This window comes from Heptranchias perlo, chromosome 10 (assembly GCF_035084215.1).
Source record: "Heptranchias perlo isolate sHepPer1 chromosome 10, sHepPer1.hap1, whole genome shotgun sequence".
In the NCBI taxonomy this organism is placed as follows: Eukaryota; Metazoa; Chordata; class Chondrichthyes; order Hexanchiformes; family Hexanchidae; genus Heptranchias; species Heptranchias perlo.
This window is the reverse complement of record NC_090334.1, coordinates 17723796-17736993: the sequence shown is the minus strand read 5'-3', so window position 1 is coordinate 17736993 and position 13198 is coordinate 17723796. Positions and strand designations below refer to the sequence as shown.

Genomic DNA, 13198 nt, shown 5'->3' with positions numbered 1-13198 from the left:
TTGTCATCTGCTGCTTTGAATATGATGTGGAGATGCCGGTGATGGACGGGGTGGACAACTGTAAGGAATCTTACAAAACCAGGTTATAGTCCAACAATTTTATTTTAAAATCACAAGCTTTCGGAGATTATCCCCTTCGTCAGGTGAATGAGTGAAAGGTTCTCAAATTGCATATCTTATATTAGGCTGGGACAGCATCACACCAATCAAAAGGTGTCGTCGTTGTTCAAACAGGCCAGTCACGGAGAACAGCACGTCCCAGTACACTGGATATACATTGTGTCAATTACACAGACAGAAAGAAAGAGACCCAAATGGCAGAGAGAGAGAGAATATTAAAACACATAACTTTTTTTTCCCCCTTTTTGCTGGTGGGGTTACGTGTAGCGTGACATGAACCCAAGATCCCGGTTGAGGCCGTCCTCATGGGTGCGGAACTTGGCTATCAACTTCTGCTCGACGATTTTGCGTTGTCGTGTGTCTCGAAGGCCGCCTTGGAGAACGCTGACCCGAAGATCGGCGTTTAGGCTACACTGGTTGGGATTTGCTCTGATTTTATTACTAGTTGATTTTAATTATTATAAAAATATGTCAGGAAAGTGTTGTGTTTGGCTTTAACTCGTTTGAGTGATTTGCCTGAAGCACGCAGCATTCGACGTTCGGATTAAAGTCCATGTAACCTGACAATCCATTAACAACCTGTTAATGTCTTTGGCCTCTATGCAGTAACACTTCTGCATCCAAGATGAACCTTGGAAAATACTGTGAAATTAGTAAATACTGTACACTCATGTAAAGTAATGGAATTAGAATACCCAACACTAGAGGTGGAAATAAAATGTCTTAAACAGAAACCCCTTTTGTGTTTAAATTGCAAAGTTTTTTCAGTACTCGCTGCTAATGTTATACTTCTAATTTGAGCAGTGCTTCCTAACCCCTTTAAAAAGTATTCCAGTATGCCAGAACTGACCATTCACAAAAGCACACTAACTTTATGTCTATGGTAGAGCCTAGATAAACATGATCCACATAAAGATTTCCATGGCAAATTAGTCGTGTTATATGTTGCCATTTATGAGGAAGGCATTATAGAAAGAGATGTATACTATACTGCAAATAAACACCTCAAAGTGTTTTAGCAGTTCAAAGCATTTTCAGAATCAGGCTGACTTGTTTGTGACATTCGCCCTCTTTCAGAGTTCTGAGATCTTCTATACCTTAAATGTGTGTTAAAGGACTGGCATTGACACAAATCACTTTGTTTCTGTTTCAATATTGGAGATACTCAGCCCACCTTTAACAATGGTGCTTCTTGGATGTGTAGAAACCAGTGTTCATGTTTTTTGTTGACTGCCAAATTCACTTTCATTGACAGTTACTTATTTGCCTTGATGTTTGAAAGTAAAACTGTTAATTGAAAAGCATACATGTAGCATGGTTAAGTTCAGTGCTCTTATAGAACAAACTTGGGGAAAATGCTGCTTGACTTATGGAAATGCAAAGCCAGAAAATTAAAAGATGTAATCAATATGCAACTAAATCATGGCACACATCAAGGTTCTGATCAACTTGCAGTAATATGCTAAAAATTACACTTCAACCAAAATAAATGACCATTTTGGTACAGGTGGAAGATCACTGTTGTGCACTACAAGTAGTTCAGGTGACTGTATCGAATACATTCACGATACACAACAGGGAATAGAGGAATAAGCTGGCTGTTTGACTGCTTTGTTTATTTAAAAGTTATTTATTACCAGGAATTGGTTAAATCCCTCCTTTTAAAGTATGCCCATCCAATTATGCTGTCTCTGTGATGCTGTTAACCTGTATGTAAAGAGAATTCTGAGGTCCAAGAAATGGTATGTCAAAACTGAATTCTCTTGAAGACTACTGATATGAGGGGGAGCGAGCAATCCCAATTGCTTTGGCCCCCATTCCTAAAATGTGTGCAAGAAATCAGAAGCTGTGCTGTGCACTAAAAACTGAATTAGTCAGTACATTACATAACTCTAGAGTCAATTTCCTTATCAACAATCATATGTTTCTTGTTGGTAATAGGCAACCTGAACTTAATTATGGCTTATGTTTTAATAACTTCTGTCCAGTATTTCAACATGAAACGTTCATTGTAACTTACTGGGCATCAAGTCTATCTGTTCATAAGTTTTGTAGATTAAATAAATGCCCAATACTGTTAAATCCTGCACTGCCTATCACAGTTCACTATTTTAAAACCTCCCCTGTTGGCGTAATTGGGTTGGCTGCCAAACTCCATTACAGAAGACGCAGTGCTTATACCTTTCATAACCAAATCCTAGAATGTTACTGTACAAAAACATCAAGTCTGTGCTGCTGTTTTTTTTCACGAGCCATCTAATCTAACTCCATTTCTCCTGATCGCTCCTGTGTCCTTCAACATTGTCTTTTAAAGCAACTATTTAATTCCCTTTTAAAATTTATTTATGGGCTTTGTTTCTGCTAGAGAATTCCACTTCCTAACCACCCACTGTAAATACATTTTTTCTAACTTCCCCATCAAGTTTTTTTTATAATTATCTTATATTAGTGCGCTCTTACCGTCATCATCCCCTTGCTTTTCTATTCAATGCCCTTCTTACTGCTTTTCCACCAGTAGTCTGCTTTTATTGATCTGTATATCTGCATTTCTAGATTTCTCTATTCTTCTGCATTGAGAATTTTACCATTTAAAGTATTTTTTCCATTCTCTGTTCTTCTTCCCAAAATGCACCACTTCACATTTATTTCACTGAACTACATTTGCCATATATATGCCCACTCCCCTAACTGGCCTATGTCTTCCCACAGTCTTCTGTATTCTTCTTCATAGTTTGTCATGCCTTTTGATTTGGCATTAGCTGCAAATTTTGATACTCCCTCTAAGCATATGTCCAAACCATTTATGTTTATGGAGAACACAGATCCCTGGGCACACCACCAACTACATCTCACCAATCTGAGAAATGTCAATTTACTCTTACTTGCTGCCATCTACATTTAGATCATCTTTCTATTGACACTGGCGTTTTATCTTTATACCAGTGGCCTTTTTCTTTACTACAAATCTCTTATGTGACATTTCATCAAATGCTTTTTGAAAGTGCAGATAAATCTTATCTACTTCATTCCCCTCGTCGATCCACTTAGTAATTTTCTCAAACTTGATTAAATTAGTCATGCATGCCCTGATCTTTACAAATCCCTGTTGATTGCCTATGATTAGTCCAATATTTTCTGTGTCCACTAATGTTATCCCTTAAAAAGCGTCTTGCAGTTTTCCTGCTAGCCATGTGAGACTAACTGACCGACTGATAGCTGGATTATCCTGTGATAACCTAGATTATCAAAGGTGCATAGATTCTGTTTGTAGTGAACTTTATGGCATGTTTTATGCTGGCATATGGGACAAGAACAGGCGCAAGCATCTTCCTATTCCCGCACAGATGCATTGGAACTTTTGTTGTAAGCATTGGTAGATTGTGATGTAACTACTGAGCTCATACTAGGAATGTGCATGCACTTGGACACAAACAGCTTTTTCTTAAACTGAGAAGTCTAGGTGAACCCATTGTGCAGTACTTAGACTGCAAAGAGTGAAAGAAAAGTCAAGGTAAATCAGGAAGTATTGATTCAGGTTTAAAAGTCTGAAGATTGTAGGGGGAAGAAAAAGCTGAGGAGGATAAGGAATCTCACAGTTTTGAGATCCTGTGAATGAATTATTTTGAGTAAGAGATGTATGATGAGTTTGATTTCAACACAGTTGGAATGCAGGGAGTAGGGAGATCATGTAGGATGGCATATTGACAACATATGAAGAACATGGTAGTATTGAAAAAATAGGGGAGTTACACTTCATGGTTAAGAGTTGTTAAGAGAAGAACAAATATTCAACAGGAAAGAGCAAATCAAGTTTATTGGAAGCACTGGAGGAAATTTAGGAGGTCAGCTTGAGCTCGAAAGAGATAGTGAGACAGAGAGAATGGGTAATGGGGATTTGTTTTGTTTTGTTATAGCTGACAGCCAGCATAGACACAATGGGTCAGATGGTATTCTGTGCTATAAACTTCTATGGATCTATGGTAAGGACCAACGGTCAAGCCATCAAAAGTTACTAGCTGCAGTTGGTTAGATTTATGGGGTTCCTAGTATGAGCTCAGTAGTTACATCACAATCTACCAATGCTTACAACAAAAGTTCCAATGCATCTGTGCGGGAATAGGAAGATGCTTGCGCCTGTTCTTGTCCCATATGCCAGCATAAAACATGCCATAAAGTTCACTACATACAGAATCTATGCACCTTTGATAAATCTATGCACCTTAGATGCCGTTGGTCACATCGTTCACCTGACGAAGGAGGTAGCCTCCGAAAGCTTGTGAATTTAAAATAAAATTGCTGGACTATAACTTGGTGTTGTAAAATTGTTTACAATTGTCAACCCCAGTCCATCACCGGCATCTCCACATCATGGTTAGATTTACAACAGTCGTGAAGAAATTGTGTCTTTGAAAAATTAGAAAAACATAAGATTTTCATTGCACTGTTGAAGTGCATGGAGAAGATCAAGATATGGTGATTCAGATCCTTGTACCATGAAAAGAATGGATGAATGTAGAATGTAATTATAAGCCAAAAAAAAGTTGATAGGGTTGTATGATTAGAGGTTGGATGATGAGTAGAAGAGGTAATTGTTATGGAGAAGGAGCAGAGTAGGAGAGAGGACAAAGCACTTGTGAACCCTTGAGTTAATGAAAAGGGCTAGAGAGTGAGGTTCAACTACAACAATAACAACTTGCATTTATATTGTGCCTTTAATTTAGTAAATCATCCCAAGGGAGCACAGATAATGTAATTTGAGAGGAAACTGAATATCCATGAACATAGCTTTGGTGATAGATTATGTGCTGGTAACTGTTTAGAAGTGCACAGTGCGAGACCCTGTCAGAAGTTTTCGATATGTCCAAAGCAATGACGTGATTCGCAAAAGTGTTTAAGAGCAACATTCCACTTATGCATAACAGAAGGCAAACTGACCTAAGGAATGGTCACACTCCTAACACTACAATTGGTTGGGTCAGCAAGCTTTAACTGGTTTGATTTTGGACTGGGTGACTTCAAACTAATTGACACTATGATGCTCTGATTAACCCACTGTTTCCCTATTATGTGCATTTAAACTTAAGAAAAAAGCAGTGATTACCGCTGAGGTAAACAATGGCACAGTGAGTGGGAAGGAACTGTTCCCAATTAAAAGGAAAGTGGGGAAAAATACATGAGACGTTTAAAAATATTTTATACCTACTTTTTCCTACTCCAAAATCTTTCTTTGCTTCATTTGAGTGTGGCAGGAATTTTTTAAAAACAAAACAGCTGTCGTTGAAGCCTTTCAGCATGCTCGAGGAATAGGGTTTGGAGTTGATGGTCTCTGTTACCTCAGTAACAATTAGACCAGGGAAAATGCAAATACTGATCATTGGAAATACTGAACCGCCCAATTAAATGAACAATGCTTTCACAAAATGAGTCTTTTTACAAAACTAAATATGTTACGTTTAATAAATCTTGCACTGCTTCTTCAATTTAAGGCAGCTGCGGTTAACTGAATTTGTCCCTCGTATGTTCTAGGGGAAAGGAGATGAATGGCACATATATTTCGGTAGCTCTGTTTCAGACTTTGATTTTAATACTTAATGAAGTTGAGCAGTTTATTTATTGATAGAGAGAGCCAACCCAGCTGGTAGCTATTTTTAATAAAGGGACCGTGGAAACGTCATGCAAAGGAAGGCAGTTGGTTTAGGATGTAGTTAGATGTTCTTTTCCGGGGGAGGGAAAGAATGAGAAACCTTGTAGCCCCTTAGGAAATCAAATTGGTTGCATGTGCTCTGTGGAATGACTGGGCTTGTTGGGCCAAAATGGCTTTTTCTTATGACATACCTTTTGTGCCAAAGGCTAGCACTCAATTTAAAAACCTTGAAAGATTTGCATTTATATGAAGGAGATGGGATGCATTTTTTGCAAGGGAGGAGGATTGGATTGTTACTGTTTAGAGCTGGGGACAGCTTCTTAAAGTAGCTCCTGTGAAAGTTATTTGGTGGAGTAATATTTTATTCTGTGGGTTATATTGTCCACGTCGGTACAGATCTGTACAACCTGTTGGAGATGGGATCAGAGATAATGAAGTAGCTTATTTTCTGCTCTTTATTTATGACCCAGCACCATAATTATTCAAATGACTTTTTTTAAAGAGTGTTTTGAGATTTTATCTCCTCAATCTGTTTTTCTTTCTTTTAAAAAAAAATCTATTTATTTCAGGCAAATTGTATGAAACAGGAGGCTGTGACATGTCGCTCGTGAACTTTGAAACTGCTGCAAGAAGGACATCAAACAACATATGGTAAGTAACTAGGGCGGGAAAGAAAAGTAGTGAATCCCAATTGGAACACACTGTGTTAACATCTCATAGATTCTTTCACACCTGCCCCTGCCCACATTACTAAGACCCACCGCTGCTATCTTCTTCGAATACAGTCGGTCTGAGAAAACCTTGGTGACTTTTGTGGAGTTTGACTTTGAGACTTCCTATCCTCTGAATCACCCCATTAAATTAACAATATGTGCATTCTGTGGTATTCTGTATTGTTCACATCAGCGCTTGTGAAATGTTGTAATTTTGTTGTGGGAATCGTTGATTTAAGATATGACACCATTGCCAGCAAAAAGTGGACAACTATAAAGCACAGTCACTAATGTTAAGTTTGTACTCATTATGCATAATAACGTGCTCTGGAGTGTGTTCCAACATAGCAATTCATCTCGTGGCTGTGATTAATAAGGCTCTTGAGTTTTGCTTTCATGGTGTCTCAATTATCCTATGTTGTTGCTCAGTGTTATTGCTTTGTGTTTTATCTGGCATACATTCTTCATAACAAGGAGTAATTTCAAGCTAGTAATCTATTTTTATAGTTCAGATCTCTCATAGGTTGTGGTATTATCTGAATCCCTTGACTAGATTATTGCTTTGTGATCTCTGCTAATTTCTTCGGTATCATTACACACTGTAGTGTAGAAATTACTTTGTGCAATAGTAGCAATGAACACTAATGTGCTTGCACAGCATTACTTCATCCGCTGTTTTAATGGACATGATGTGGAGATGCCGGTGATGGACTGGGGTGGACAAATGTAAGGAATCTTACAACACCAGGTTATAGTCCAACAAATTTATTTTAAAATCACAAGCTTTCAGAGATTATCCCCTTCGTCAGGTGAATGAGTGAAAAGGTTCTCAAATCGCATATCTTATACTAGACTGGGACAGCATCACACCAATCAAAAGGTGTCGTTGTTATTCAAACAGGCCAGTCACGGAGAACAGCACGTCCCAGTACACTGGATATACATTGTGTCAATTACACAGACAGACAGAAAGAAACCCAAATGGCAGAGAGAGAGAATATTAAAAACATAATTTTTTTCCCTTTTTTGCTGGTGGGGTTACGTGTAGCGTGACATGAACCCAAGATCCCGGTTGAGGCCGTCCTCATGGGTGCGGAACTTGGCTATCAACTTCTGCTCGACGATTTTGCGTTGTCGTGTGTCTCGAAGGCCGCCTTGGAGAACGCTTACCCGAAGATCGGTGGCTGAATGTCCTTGACTGCTAAAGTGTTCCCCGACTGGGAGGGAACCCTCCTGTCTGGCGATTGTTGCGCGGTGTCCGTTCATCCGTTGTCGCAGTGTCTGCATGGTCTCGCCAATGTACCATGCTCTGGGGCATCCTTTCCTGCAACGTTTGAGGTAGACAACGTTGGCCGAGTCACAGGAGTATGAACCATGTACCTGGTGGGTGGTGTCCTCTCGTGTGATGGTGGTATCCATGTCGATGATCTGGCATGTCTTGCAGAGGTTGCCGTGGCAGGGTTGTGTGGTGTCGTGGACGCTGTTCTCCTGAAAACTGGGTAACTTGCTGCGAACGATGGTCTGTTTGAGGTTGGGTGGCTGTTTAAAGGCGAGTAGTGGAGGCGTGGGGATGGCCTTAGCGAGGTGTTCGTCGTCATTGATGACATGTTGAAGGCTGCGGAGAACATGGCGTAGTTTCTCCGCTCCGGGGAAGTACTGGACGACGAAGGGTACTCTGTTGGTTGCGTCCCGTGTTTGTCTTCTGAGGAGGTCTATGCGATTCTTCGCTGTGGCCCGTCGGAACTATCGATCGACAAGTCGAGCGTCATATCCCGTTCTTACGAGGGCGTCTTTCAGCGTCTGTAGGTGTCCATCGCGTTCCTCCTCGTCTGAGCAGATCCTGTGTATTCGTAGGGCCTGTCCATAGGGGATGGCCTCTTTGACGTGGTTGGGGTGGAAGCTGGAAAAGTGGAGCATCGTGAGGTTGTCCGTGGGCTTGCGGTAGAGTGAGGTGCTGAGGTGCCCGTCTTTGATGGAGATTTGTGTGTCCAAGAAAGAAACCGATTCTGAGGAGTAGTCCATGGTGAGTTTGATGGTGGGATGGTGGGATAGCTCAATGTTCCAGGGTACAGATGCTATAGGAAAGATAGAGCAGGAGGTAAGAGAGGAGGGGGAGTTGCGTTCTTGATTAGGGAGAACATCACGGCAGTAGTGAGAGGGGATATATCCGAGGGTTCGCCCACTGAGTCCATATGGGTAGAACTGAAAAATAAGAAGGGAGAGATCACTTTGATAGGATTGTACTACAGACCCCCAAATAGTCAACGGGAAATTGAGGAGCAAATATGTAAGGAGATTACAGACAGCTGCAAGAAAAATAGGGTGGTAATAGTAGGGGACTTTAACTTTCCCAACATTGACTGGGACAGCCATAGCATTAGGGGCTTGGATGGAGAGAAATTTGTTGAGTGTATTCAGGAGGAATTTCTCATTCAGTATGTGGATGGCCCGACTAGAGAGGGGGCAAAACTTGACCTCCTCTTGGGAAATAAGGAAGGGCAGGTGACAGAAGTGTTAGTGAGGGATCACTTTGGGACCAGTGATCATAATTCCATTAGTTTTAAGATAGCTATGGAGAAGGATAGGTCTGGCCCAAAAGTTAAAATTCTAAATTGGGGAAAGGCCAATTTTGATGGTATTAGACAGGAACTTTCAGAAGTTGATTGGGAGAGTCTGTTGGCAGGCAAAGGGACGTCTGGTAAGTGGGAGGCTTTCAAAAGTGTGTTAACAAGGGTTCAGGGTAAGCACATTCCTTATAAAGTGAAGGGCAAGGCTGGTAGAAGTAGGGAACCTTGGATGACTCGGGAGATTGAGGCACTAGTCAAAAATAAGAAGGAGGCATATGACATGCATAGGCAGCTGGGATCAAGTGGATCCCTTGAAGAGTATAGAGATTGCCGGAGTAGAGTTAAGAGAGAAATCAGGAGGGCAAAAAGGGGATATGAGATTGCTTTGGCAGATCAGGCAAAGGTGAATCCAAAGAGCTTCTACAAATACATAAAGGGCAAAAGGGTAACTAGGGAGAGAGTAGGGCCTCTTAAGGATCAACAAGGTCATCTAAGTGCGGAACCACAAGAGATGGGTGAGATCCTGAATGAATATTTCACATCGGTATTTACGGTTGAGAAAGGCATGGATGTTAGGGAACTTGGGGAAATAAATAGTGATGTCTTGAGGAGTGTACATATTACAGAGAGGGAGGTGCTGGAAGTCTTAACGCGCATCAAGGTAGATAAATCTCCGGGACCTGATGAAATGTATCCCAGGACGTTATGGGAGGTTAGGGAGGAAATTGCGGGTCCCCTAGCAGAGATATTTGAATCATCCACCGCTACAGGTGAGGTGCCTGAAGATTGGAGGGTAGCAAATGTTGTGCCTTTGTTTAAGAAGGGCGGCAGGGAAAAGCCTGGGAACTACAGACCAGTGAGCCTGACATCTGTAGTGGGTAAGTTGTTAGAGGGTATTCTGAGGGACAGGATCTACAGGCATTTGGAGAGGCAGGGACTAATTAGGAACAGTCAGCATGGTTTTGTGAGAGGAAAATCATGTCTCACGAATTTGATTGAGTTTTTTGAAGGGGTAACCAAGAAGATAGATGAGGGCTGTGCAGTAGACGTGGTCTACATGGACTTCAGCAAAGCATTTGACAAGGTACCGCATGGTAGGTTGTTACATAAGGTTAAATCTCATGGGATCCAAGGTGAGGTAGCCAATTGGATACAAAATTGGCTTGACGACAGAAGACAGAGGGTGGTTGTCGAGGGTTGTTTTTCAAACTGGATGCCTGTGTCCAGCGGTGTGCCTCAGGGATCGGTGCTGGGTCCGCTGTTATTTGTTATTTATATTAATGATTTGGATGAGAATTTAGGAGGCATGGTTAGTAAGTTTGCAGATGACACCAAGATTGGTGGCATTGTGGACAGTGAAGAAGGTTATCTAGGATTGCAACGGGATCTTGATAAATTGGGCCAGTGGGCCGATGAATGGCAGATGGAGTTTAATTTAGATAAATGTGAGGTGATGCATTTTGGTAGATCGAATCGGGCCAGGACCTACTCCGTTAATGGTAGGGCGTTGGGGAGAGTTATAGAACAAAGAGATCTAGGAGTACAGATTCATAGCTCCTTGAAAGTGGAGTCACAGGTGGATAGGGTGGTGAAGAAGGCATTCAGCATGCTTGGTTTCATTGGTCAGAACATTGAATGCAGGAGTTGGGATGTCTTGTTGAAGTTGTACAGGGCATTGGTGAGGCCACACTTGGAGTACTGTGTACAGTTCTGGTCACCCTATTATAGAAAGGATATTATTAAACTAGAAAGAGTGCAGAAAAGATTTACTAGGATGCTACCGGGACTTGATGGTTTGACTTACAGGGAGAGGTTAGACAGACTGGGACTTTATTCCCTGGAGAGTAGGAGGTTAAGGGGTGATCTTATAGAAGTCTATAAAATAATGAGGGGCATAGATAAGGTCGATAGTCAAAATCTTTTCCCAAAGGTAGGGGAGTCTATAACGAGGGGGCACAGATTTAAGGTGAGAGGGGAGAGATACAAAAGGATCCAGAGGGGCAATTTTTTCACTCAAAGGGTGGTGAGTGTCTGGAACGAGCTGCCAGAGGCAGTAGTAGAGGCGGGTACAATTTTGTCTTTTAAAAAGCATTTGGACAGTTACATGGGGAAGATGGGTATCGAGGGATATGGGCCAAGTGCAGGCAATTGGGACTAGCTTAGTGGTATAAACTGGGCGACATGGACATGTTGGGCCGAAGGGCCTGTTTCCATGTTGTAACTTCTATGATTCTATGATTCTATGATTGTTGATGTTATCGTGTAGTCTCTTCAGTGATTCTTCGCCGTGGGTCCATAGGAAGAAAATGTCGTCGATGTATCTGGTGTATAGCGTTGGTTGGAGGTCCTGTGCAGTGAAGAAGTCGTGCTCGAACTTGTGCATGAAAATGTTGGCGTATTGGGGTGCGAATTTGGTCCCCATGACTGTTCCGTGTGTTTGGGTAAAGAACTGGTTATCGAAGGTGAAGACATTGTGATCCAGGATGAAGCGGATGAGTTGTAGGATGGTGTCTGGAGATTGGCTGTTGTTGGTGTTGAGTACTGAGGTTGTTGCAGCGATGCCGTCGTCGTGGGGGATACTGGTGTAGAGTGCCGAGATGTCCATCGTGGTGAGAAGTGTTCCTGGTTCAACTGGTCTGTGGGTGCTGAGTTTTTGTAGGAAGTCTGTAGTGTCGCGACAGAAGCTGGGGGTTCCCTGTACGATGGGTTTCAGGATGCCCTCGACGTATCCAGAGAGGTTCTCACACAGAGTTCCGTTGCCTGATACGATAGGACGTCCGGGTGTGTTGGCTTTGGACATTCAGCCACCGATCTTCGGGTAAGCGTTCTCCAAGGCGGCCTTCGAGACACACGACAACGCAAAATCGTCGAGCAGAAGTTGATGGCCAAGTTCCGCACCCATGAGGACGGCCTCAACCGGGATCTTGGGTTCATGTCACGCTACACGTAGCCCCACCAGCAAAAAAGGGAAAAAAAATTATGTTTTTAATATTCCCTCTCTCTCTCTCTCTCTCTCTCTGCCATTTGGGTTTCTTTCTGTCTGTCTGTGTAATTGACACAATATATATCCAGTGTACTGGGACGTGCGTTTCTCCGTGACTGGCCTGTTTGAATAACAACGACACCTTTTGATTGGTGTGATGCTGTCCCAGTCTAGTATAAGATATGCGATTTGAGAACCTTTTCACTCATTCACCTGACGAAGGGGATAATCTCCGAAAGCTTGTGATTTTAAAATAAATTTGTTGGACTATAACCTGGTGTTGTAAGATTCCTTACATTTGTTTTAATGGAGGCATTAATTCATTTATTTTAAACTCTGTTAAACCAGTGGATGAAATGAGGTCACACAAACACATAAAAAATTTATATGCTTTTGTTGCACTAGTAATTTCTAGGTTTATTTCTTCCTTTCATGTCTGCTGTTTGTTGGAAGTTAATGAATTAGTGTAAAGTTTACTCCGTTGTTTACAGCTAACCAAAGTAACTTTAGAGCAGCTTAATTTTGCTTGTGCTTAGATTTCAAGATCTAAAGTTATTTGGGATCCTCATTCCAGAATGGAAAGGGGAATTGTGCTTGGATGAGAAACATTGAAGCTCTCGTACCCTGTGGCATGGATTTGCTTTCTGAGATTTCATAATACAGTGAATCCCTGACCTTGGATATGCTATCAGGGAAAGGCACTGAGTGGAAACTAGGATCGCGGTTTTCTGTTTCAGTGCTGTAGGAGTACGCCGAGACCACGTATTGAGAAATTCCATGGGCCCAGCCTCTGATTTTCTGACCATTATTAACAAAATTCCACACTCTAGCCTGTGATTTTCGGATCATTGAATTAGAAAACCTCAGCCTAGATTTTTCAAAGGGAGTTGGGAGGAGAAATCCAACAGTGAATTTCCATGGGTTGCTGTTGTGGGAACATTGGAACAGGAGAAGTCCATTCAGCCCTTCAAGCCTATCCAGTTAGATCATGGATCATCTGTACCTTAATTCCATTTACCCACCTTTGCTCCATAATCTCTTGATAACCATACCTAACAAAAATCTATTGATTTCAGTCTTGATCATTTCAATTGACCCAGCAACCTCAGCCTTTTGGGGTAGAGTGTTCCAGATTTTTATTACCTTTTGTGTGAAAAATTATTTCCTGATT

The 13198-nt window shown here is 41.6% G+C and overlaps 1 protein-coding gene across 4 annotated transcripts in view; it reads left to right on the top strand.

The window, feature by feature from the left end:
- The window catches only part of pcnx1 (pecanex 1), a 275876-nt gene that overhangs the window by 159434 nt on the left and 103244 nt on the right, over positions 1-13198 (top strand). For all 4 annotated transcript variants that reach the window (XM_067991270.1, XM_067991269.1, XM_067991272.1 and 1 more), the window contains one exon: positions 6334-6415. In XM_067991270.1, the coding sequence (XP_067847371.1) occupies positions 6334-6415 (82 nt within the window). The remainder of the gene's footprint in view (positions 1-6333; positions 6416-13198) is intronic.